We start from the raw sequence: 10158 nt of genomic DNA, 5'->3' as shown, positions 1-10158 counted from the left end.
AACATCCCAACACCTAGTGCTCGTTTTTCAGGGGGTATTTTTGGGTGTGCAAGATTTACATATGAAGGAGAAAATAATAGAGATTGAGGCTTTTTATATTCAACTATGCCAAGGAAAATACAGTTTTCCATTCTACGGCACCTTGTTTTAATGACAAGTGAAGCTACTGAAATAAAGTTATAATGAGGGAATTGCAAAGGAGAATAATAACTTAATATCAGACCTTACATATATCACAAATACCAACATCCAAGTTCATAAAGCATTTAGTGAGAAATTAGGACTTTATGATAAAGTTTTTTTTAGTAGTTTTATTACTTGACTACTATACAAAAAGGCTGTATCTGTTAATCAATGCAGTTTGGTCACATTGCTTGGACGATGTATTTACAGGAAGCAGACAAACACACAACAGTGTTTTCATACTTTAATGTAAAAATAAGCATTGTGATGAAGTGTCTCTAAAGGTTTATCCATTTATTAGTGGGATTTAATTTGGTTGAGTAACTAGTTGTATGTAACTGCATAATTTGATGTGATCAGTGTTGTTTTGTCATCTGTATTAAAGCTCATACCCTCTATCTCCTTCCTCTCTCAGATGAACAACCTGGACACCTTTGGGAATAGATAGTGTTAGTGAAATTTCTCACTCAGGATTTCACTAAAACAACATTTGCTGAGAGTTTGCACATGTCCCCAGGCACTTGCTTAAGCACCCTTTTAAGATGCCCAGAAGCTGAAAACTGTCTGATATGCATTTCCTCCAAAAATATACCTTTTCCTTGAGATGGTTCATTATATTAATCAGGGGTGACATTAACTTCGGATAAATTCCCAGCCATGCCATCAGAAATTTGCTGGGCGCACCATCATGGTTGTCATAGTAGCCATCAGATTTGGACCCTTCCAGTAGTACCACTTGATGCCGTTGTAGCGAACCACGCTGGATGAGCCGGGGTAATATATGCCATTCAGGTTGGATGGACCGCAGGCCTCAAACCACCAACCTGGAGAGGAAATGCACCGGAGAGTTCAAGGAAAAAGTCAGAACTAATTGAATTCAAGCTCATGAAATGTAACACCCAAATGTGCAGCTGTAAGTCAGCAGTAACTTTATATGAGCGCAGAGGGAAAATTAAATGCACTTCGGGACATTTACAAGGGGGCGGATAGAAATGTTTAACAAGATGGGTTACAAGGAGAGACAGATTGAGATAGGGGTAGATGAGTAGCAGAAGTTAGGGGAAGCTGCGCACCTCCAGATGCAAGCTGGGCGCACTTGCAGGTGCAGCGGTCGTTATCTCTGTCCTTGGTGCTGAACTGGGTGCCGGTGTGGGTGAGGCTGCTGGTCCGTCCAGCTGTGCCACTGAAGCCCTCGGTGTGGAGGCTGGATTTGGGAGAGTTGGAAAAAGAAATTCACCAAAAAGCTTAGCCGCGGGCACTTCTGTTTATTATTTAAAGCTGTGTTGGGCAAGTTTGCTTGTTGGCTGTTCCAAATGGCAGCGAGTGGTTGCTGCTCGAAAACAGTTTGAGCTTCAGTTTCCCTGAAATCATCTCCCATCTGTAAACTGAACACTAAAGGGATGAGAAAGGCAACACATGTAACTTGGTGAATCCAAATCCTGCTGTTTGTAGTTCACTTTTAGTGTTTCACACTTTGTCTGACCTGGCATCAGAATTTAAGAGCGAATAGACAACATCTTAAATGGGGCAAGAGCCAATGCTTTTTCTCTATTGTAGCTCCACCTTGTAATTTAGAGTCTGTGTAGAGTGATGTACTTAACGCTCTTGCCTAGTACAGTATTAATTAAAAAAAATATATATATATTTAAGATAATAAAGACTCAAAGAATAGAAGAATAAATCAAAATAATCAAATAACATACAATATAAACATATGTGAACCACTGGAGGAGATCATAGCCTTTTTAGTACATGTATAATACTTTTTAATACAAGCTTCCCATAGTTGCCAAACATCAATACAAAAACTAACTTCTCATTATTTTCCTGCATGCTGTGCTTTGTAAAACAACCCAAACAGTCTGAAAGAAATATCTGCCAGAGTAAAATTGATTCGCTCAATTATTTTCATACTGTGGCCGAGCAATGGAGTTTGTGTGCATGTGTGTCTGTTTCTGTGTTCGTTTGTCCGTCTGTGTGTGCACGTCAGTTTGAGTTTGAAGCGAGTGGACGAGGAGGTCAGCCCTGCTGTCTGGCCTCTCTGTCATTCTGTCTAGTTATTACCGGACTCTCCCCTGAGTTATGTGACCCCACCCCCCTCCCTTCTGCAGCCAGGGGCATGCTGTCTGTGATGACTAAATGAAGAATCCTCCTCTTAAATTTGTAAAGTTCACAGGGCAGGGCAACACATCATGCGGGGCAGGAAGAGGGGAGTCTGAAATGACAGTGCAGGGGATGGGAATTGTGATTGAACAGCAGAGAGACTACATTAGGGGAGATTTTGTTAGACGACTTAACTTTTCTCTGCATGATGGATCAGTGATGTGGAGAAAATTAAAAACTATCAAATTAGACAGGCAACCACAGGCTACAGGATATCCTATTGGAAAGAGGGGCCTGTGGACTGTGCCAGTTCCTCCTACTCTCCAAAGCATTTGCATTAGCCATGACTTCCAGATGTATTAGTTCAGCTACTCCACCAATACCGCAGACCACAGGCTAATCCTTTTCAAGGTGACTGTCTTTTTATATTGTTATTGTATCCTTCAATGACAAATATACTGTTACATTAAAAGGAATACCTACCATTGATTTTTCTATAAGAATGGCTATTCTTGGCTACCTCTAAGGGGAAAGTGGTCTGTCATGCTGATGATTAATGTATGAATAATGTTACTGAGTTTTAGGTGAAGACCTCCATGTTGATCTGGGGAGCGCACTGGATGCAGCTGAGGAGGAGAATTGCTTTGGCTGAGTGGCCGCATAGCACCATAGCTCCAGCTTTGGAGTTATACTATAAACCCGCAGACGAAGCCAGTGTCTTCAGCATGCTAGTAGAGCTGGTACATGTTGAACTACTTACACAGAACATGATCTCAGAGGTAGCAAACTAAAGAGGTGATTACATTCACTCAGGTGCTTCACCTCACACAGTGTAGCCTACAGCAAAATTGTAAAACATTCAGTTTCATCGTGCTAATTATGTGGAACAAACTCAGGCAAATGCAATTTGCTGCACTATTAGGGATCTTGGAAAGCACATACCCACATATGATTATGATTTGTCATCTCTCAGAGCATCAATCTCCATAAACTTCCACCAAACAAGAGCAAATTCCTGTAGATTTATATGAAATCTAAACTGAACTATTTTGGTTTCTATTTTATTTCTGTCTGTTTAGGAGGGAGCATGGCTTCAGCACACCCACAGATAATCTTGTTAGTGATTGCAGGGTTACCGAGGAGCATGGTTTGAGTTGTCAGTTCCTGGCAGGGGCAGGTATTGCCGAGCATTCCTGTAATACTCCAGTGGATGTGGCTCCCCTTTGGGGATTTTCAGGCGCAGCGGTAGCCACTTTGATGGGAAAAGAAAAATGGAGGCAGACGAAAGTGGCAGCGTGCCCTCCACTGAGCTCATCATTTTGAATGACATTCTTAAAAATGGTCCAAGTGGTTCCTTAACTTCAGTGGTTGGGGATAAAAAAGCTTAGAGAACGAGAAAATAGGAAGGAATTTAAACTGTTGATAACAGTTTCTAATCTGTCGCGATATTAAGAGTCTTGCACCCAGAGGGAAGGCAATGATTGAAAGGGTGTTACTGCATTGCAATTATGCCTTTCACAGTAGAAAGCTCTTAATAAAACACTTTACTGAAATAAAGTACCTCCTTTATAATCCGATTCATGTCTGATTTCTGAAAGAAAGTGAAAGAAAAAATTTTAGACTTGAGACCTGAGCGTATAAGAAGTGTTTTAGTTTAGCATTTTGTCATATCATGTGCTATCATGTACTAATTAAATGTGGTAATTGGATGATTTAATAATTCAGATAGTTATTTTTTATCTAAGCACTACACTAGTACAAGCCAGAACAAAACATTCATTGTTTAACTGTAAATTAGAATTACATTTGATGCTGTTAGGTTACCTGTAGTTGTTGTCATCTCCATCTATGTAGAAGCGATCGTAATGTGAGAAGGCTTCGTTTCCCTCTCTGTCTTTCAGCTGGACATGCAGACTGTATTCCTGGGAGCTGGTCAGCTTGTGGATGATATCATTCCCCAGCCAGTGTTCCCCAGACGGCTCTCCAAAGCCCTGGAAGAGACACAAAGACTGAGAAACAATAGAACAAGAGTATATTTTAACAGAGGGAGGGGGGTGATTTTACCAGTGGCCTGCCAAGTGTTTTTGGAGGTAATATGAAAATGTACCTCAATTTAAGAAATCACATTTATCATTCTGATGGCCTAAGACAGTCTACTGAGTTTATTAAGTGAAATACTCCACTCCCAAAGCTAGGGGCCAGTCAATTGAGACTTAATTTGCCCTCATATCCTCCCAATGATCCATCTGTGGCTGTGGCCCTTTAAATCTGATCCACTGTTTATTTAAAACTAAGAGCTGGACATGAACATAAGCCTTCTGTCAACCTTTAGGCAATGGTAAACAACATGGAATGATCACTAATGCAGAATAAAAGGTGCAAGAATAAAGGAAATATGAACAATTGCAAATGCTTCCATACAGGCCAATAATCTTGGGGTCACTGAAGGATGTGATGACCATGAGGATAATGGAATGACATGATATTACCAGATCTCAACCAAAATGAACACCTATAGACAGGGTTTGAGCCAGTTGAACCCGTGCAACAATGACCCCTTTAAAACATAAAATGCCCAATCACTACAAACCTCTGTGCTCCCGATTGTCCCCCCAAAAATCAAGAGCCTGCTGTTAGCAGGCTTCTCAGTTTTAGATTTTTATAAACTAAATCAACATTTTTTTTAACTATGAAATGACTCGGTGGTTATCTTGTAGGGAATAAAATGCCCTTCTGTATTATTTTGATATTTTAAAATAATTAGCAAAGGGATTGGATGCTTTAGCTGCTCACAGAGACTAACAGAGTGATGAGTCACCCAGTCAAGAAATGATCACATGCTGACTGCATTTTTTTCCAGCCCTCTGTATTGTAGCCAAATAGAAGTCAAGCAGCAGCTAACGCTACAAGATAATAAACAATAGTCATAATCGCTCAGTTATACTTACATCATATTAATATTTGAATCACCTCAATCTGTAGACATTCAGAGCTGAGCATGTTCTTTCAGAATGTGAAAGTACAACATTAGCAAATAATGTTAGCTCAACATCCAAAAGGGAGACTGAGAGCTGTCAAAATGATTTAATTTAGATGATATTTGATGTCTTTAGCTTTAATTGTCAAACGTGACTTAATGACAGTTTGTCATTATAACAACAAGTTGAAAACTACACAGCAAACATCACTAAATATGCAACTCGTGGATGCAATAGTTAAAATAAAGAAAAAGTTATACGGCTAATATAATAGTTCTAATATAATACAGTTTTCACTGCATGGGAGATATTAAACAGCAGTCTCCACCGCCATCAGCAAAACATCAATGGGAATATATTTTGTAAGAATGGTATTCATCCCTCCTGTACAGTTTGGAGACTTTTAGAATATATTATGCCAACAAGCATCGAAGCTGTTCTGGTGGCTTGTGGTGTCCACACATCTTACAAAGACACTCTGTGTTGGTTTTTCCTTTAATATATCAACCATTTGTATATTTGTATAAGGGGGAGGAATATAGAAACGGGTCTATAAAAGAGAATGTCAAGGGCATAAATGTGCAGCAGGAGTAAATGTTGAATAATGTTAACAGGTGGACTGCACAGTAATCTGAACATGATTTAAAACATTTGAAACAGATAGGGTGTGCCATGCGGGCATAATGGCTTTGACAGAAATGCTTCACTCCAGGAAAATGACAATAACATGCAACATTCTATTCAATTATGATGCCTCAACAGGAGGGACAAAAATGGCTTTGGTTAATGAATGTACAAGATGGCACTTACTTGACAGACACCAATTTGAGAATGCACATAATAACTGACAGCCACTAAGAATATAACCATTAAAGGATAATTTTGGTGGGCCCTATTTTCACATATTTAGTGGTCAAAACAACTAGTAGGTACAAAAATGTTTTGGAATCTATGCAGTAGATGGCTTCAGCTGGCTGCGTTTCTGTCAATTATTTTACTTTTTTTTTTTCACCTTTTTATCTTTATTTGATTGCACATTGAGGGGAGTTGCACTTTGATCTTGTTGAAACTAACTACCGAAATTACCCTTTAAGACAGACTACTTATATCATCACATTTTCATGGAAAGAAGTGTGAATCATCAGACTACACCTGCAGATATTAAGCAGTATTTGTTCAGTCCAACAGAAGGCCATTTTCTCCTTGTTTACCACTGAATTCTAAGTCACTTTGTCTAGCTGTCAGACTCTTTGTTTGTTATTGGTCTTAAGTGAGAGCAAATATATAGTGAGAGCCTTGGAGCATTTATCATTTGACCAGCAGGCCACGAGTGCAACATTTGATCAACACTGACCACAGTTTTTGAGAATATAGAGTGTGAACCGGGGCAGAGAAGAATTTTAGTACATACGTTATCTGCCATGTACAGGGCCCCTTTGCTCCCACGCCCAAGTTGGAACCAAATATTTATCATCCACTTCTAAAAATATTGTTCTGGAAAGAGATTTTTAAGCTTTGTTTTTATTTTTTTTGTCTCTCTCTTTCTCACTCTTTCTGTTTGCAGTCACAGTCCTCTCTGCATTTTATTTCCAATCCACGCTATGGCAATTGATTTGTTGGCGTGGGTGAGAGACAAATTGCTGCTCCGCTCAATCCCAAAACTAGCCTCACTCATTTGTTCTGTGTGTAATTTAACACAGCGACAAGGCTTTCAAGTATATGTTTTTTATCTGTTTATCTCTATTTTGCAAACAGAATATTGATTCTGCTGAGAAAGCTTTTGTGATGACATAAAAAAAAAGAAAGCATTATCTAAATGTAAGTCCAAACAAAACGAATGCCAAAAAACATGCTCGATTCGGCCAGAGCACTGGAGCAACTTCAGTCTTTTGTGTACGTTTTAATTATTTTTTTTTATATCCACTTTGTTTTTTGTAGCTTGTAGTTGGAAGTGCTCTTACTTTTATCACCACACACTCGTTTCCCTATGCAGGAAAGCTGTTGGGGTCTTAAAAGATGGACACAATCAGTAGTGGTCTGTGGGTCTTTGAAGTACATGACATGTCTCTGTGTGTGCTTGTATGGTTTGTGCATGAGCGTGTGTATATGGGTGTGTGGTAGTATGATAGAGAGGGGGAGCAAGAGCAGGTGCAATAACATGGGGGTGGTAGAGAACATGAGGGCAGCCAAATACAACAACCGCAGGTCACCTGGGATCACACACTAGTCAGTATCCCACGCCTCTCCGTGCCAAACCACCCGTGAATCGTTATTGGAACCTCCTGTCCAGTCCCACAATACTGCTTCCTACTACCTGTACTGATGATGATGCACCCTAACCCTACCTCTGAAGAACTCACCATTTTGTAGTCCCTCCACCCACGATGGAAATCAACGGAGCCGTTTCTCCGATGCTGCAGCACCGTCCACCCGCCACCTCTAGTCTTCATATCACAGAACACCTGTGGAAATAGACACGAATTACAGATTACAAGATTTTATTCCTTAGGGCTGGGTAACAAAAATGTATGGATTTAGAGTTCTGAACAAAATGTGTCTGAATCCAGAACATTGGCAGTTTCTTGTCCTTGTTTACTTAGTCGATGCTCAGATATTTGTTATTTTTAACTTTAAAGCAGCAGTGATTGATTGTTTTTACCACTTTGGGACATCGGAACAACACAACATTGACATATTATCAGCAACCACATTTCCCATGATCATTTTACACATTCACCAGATACAGAGCCTTAACTATAAGTTGTGTTTAAGCCACCTGGCAAATGTCCAGAAGTCCAGTATTCATCTCCTTTGGTCTCCACTCGCTACTGAGGAAATGATCTAGCTAGCTATTTAGCAGCTAAATGTCATGCTATGTTATCTAGCTAGTTGCTAACAGTTGTTTAGTGCTGGGCTGGTAGTGTACAGCGGGTGTACTGGAGCTTTTTTTGCTACATGTAGCTGCCTGCTGAGGCTGAAAACAAGATTGATGGAAGCTCTGAGACTGAACCAAAACAATAAAGCTGCAAACAGTAAAACCAAAACAATGAGCAGGAAGATGCTGAAATACTCCGTAGATCTGAAGGGAACTTCAGAGTTGGGTGATATGTCTCTGTATATTCATCACTACAGATGACCCCTTCCACATAACATATAATGACTTGATTTATTGTTAATATACATAATATTGCATATTCAATGAAGGTTGAGGTCAAGGGCGACTGGACTTGGTAGAAGATAGTAGAAGACGTTTTGTCCCTCATCCAAGAGACTTCTTCAGTTCTGACTGACTGGTAGGGAAACTCAGCTATTTAACCTCCGGGATTGTTAGCTAGGATCGTCGATACCGCTGGTTCGTTAGTGCTCCTGGCTGTGGTAACGACAGTCATCATGGTCGTTTGAGCCACCCATGGCCAAGTCTGAACGACCATTGTTGGCATCTTCCTCTTGGCCTCAGGTGAAGATGCCAATGATGGTTAACTATAACTGGGTGACTGAGAACCTTCACAGACATAATATTGCATAGTGTTGCTTTAAACTAGAATTTTTATAGAAAAGGTTGTTTTTTTAAAGAGATACTAAAAGCTACATGACCATCAAAATAAAATGAAAACAATGGTTAAAATGTTATTTGGGTTATTTTTGTATCAGTACTGTACCAATATTGATAATTTTCTAAACAATGTCTAGCCTTTTTCCCATTTCCATTTGAGCCATTTGACATTGACAACTAATCAATTCCTAGTGTATGTGTCAGTAAATAAAATATGTCACAGCATATCTTACAGCACTGCAGTGCTCTACAAGGTGGACAGAAAAGTGTTAAGAAATTACATAAAGAAATACATTATTGTCCCTCTGTTATTTGAAGGACGCCTTAGAAGCCGCAGGAATCGAGGGGGGACCCCCCCCCCCATTCCTGCGGCTGCATTTCAGGGTGTCATGCAATGATATGACCCAGGTGGGAAGGAAAAACATGAGCATTTTCTCTTATCCCCTTGAGTGGGGGTTGAGGAGTAGGCATCTGCGTTTTTGGTTACACACATTGTTTTCTTTCTTACTTGGCTGCACATTTTGCTATATGTTGATGTGTTTGGAAGAACAAACAGGAATGAATTGCACTCATTCATCTAGTGACAGAATTTGAAATTTGACTTGTTAAGAGACTTGTTTTACATATTCAAGGTGTTGAAACTGGACATATTCCAGCTTCTCTCGGGTGTCGTGATGAATGTGTGAATTTCATCCGTGGGTGGTACGATTAGATGCTTGTTATTACTGAGATCCTTTTTAATTGAACCAGTGTATTCAGGCTGCATACCTCAAGGCTACAGGGTGGGTCTTTGTCAGTTTTCTTAGGCACTATTTTTGAATCTCTATGCAATGTTGTCACCTTAAATTATAGATATTGTCAGTGACTTTTCTGACTCCAACAACCTCTACAACCTCCAATGGGGGTAATTACTGATGAAACAAAATTGATTTGCTTGGCTGGTTGCTTAATAAATGTTGTCCAGCAAACAACCACTCTGACGTGTCTCAAGAGTCATGCAGTATAGAAGCTGGTGTGTGGACAGCATCCCAAGGGGTCTCTCTATTTCAACTACTGTCTGCTAGAAATGAAATGAGAGTTCCCAGCACTTTCCCAGAATAGGAAAGCTAAATCAAGGTTAAAAAGCACTCAGGTCTTTTACCTCAGAAAACAGAGCAGACTGGCAATGTGCTGTGATCATCCTCTGGCCCAATAAAGCCAATGTTCTGGCCTTAAAGGCATCACACTGAATACAAAAACAGGGTGTTTAAAAAGAATTCACAATTTAAGTAATTTCCCACATGCGGCCATTACTTTGATTTAGACCTGGTCCATAATTAATACTCCAAATTCACTTATTAT

General features: G+C 39.8%; 1 protein-coding gene across 1 annotated transcript; it reads right to left on the bottom strand.

Annotated features, from left to right (window-relative positions):
- Positions 1–414: 414 nt before the first annotated feature.
- Positions 415–10042, bottom strand: LOC123967291 (angiopoietin-2-like; the record flags this gene model as incomplete). The annotated part of the gene is made up of 5 exons (XM_046043352.1): positions 415–1007; positions 1257–1387; positions 4111–4277; positions 7625–7726; positions 9959–10042. Coding segments are annotated over 5 exons (645 nt in total), but the record flags the coding sequence as incomplete, so codon positions are not given.
- Between the last annotated feature and the right edge of the window lie 116 nt (positions 10043–10158).

Source organism: Micropterus dolomieu, unplaced genomic scaffold (genome assembly GCF_021292245.1).
Source record: "Micropterus dolomieu isolate WLL.071019.BEF.003 ecotype Adirondacks unplaced genomic scaffold, ASM2129224v1 scaffold_217, whole genome shotgun sequence".
Classification (NCBI taxonomy): Eukaryota; Metazoa; Chordata; class Actinopteri; order Centrarchiformes; family Centrarchidae; genus Micropterus; species Micropterus dolomieu.
This window is presented reverse-complemented; position numbering and strand designations above follow the sequence as displayed.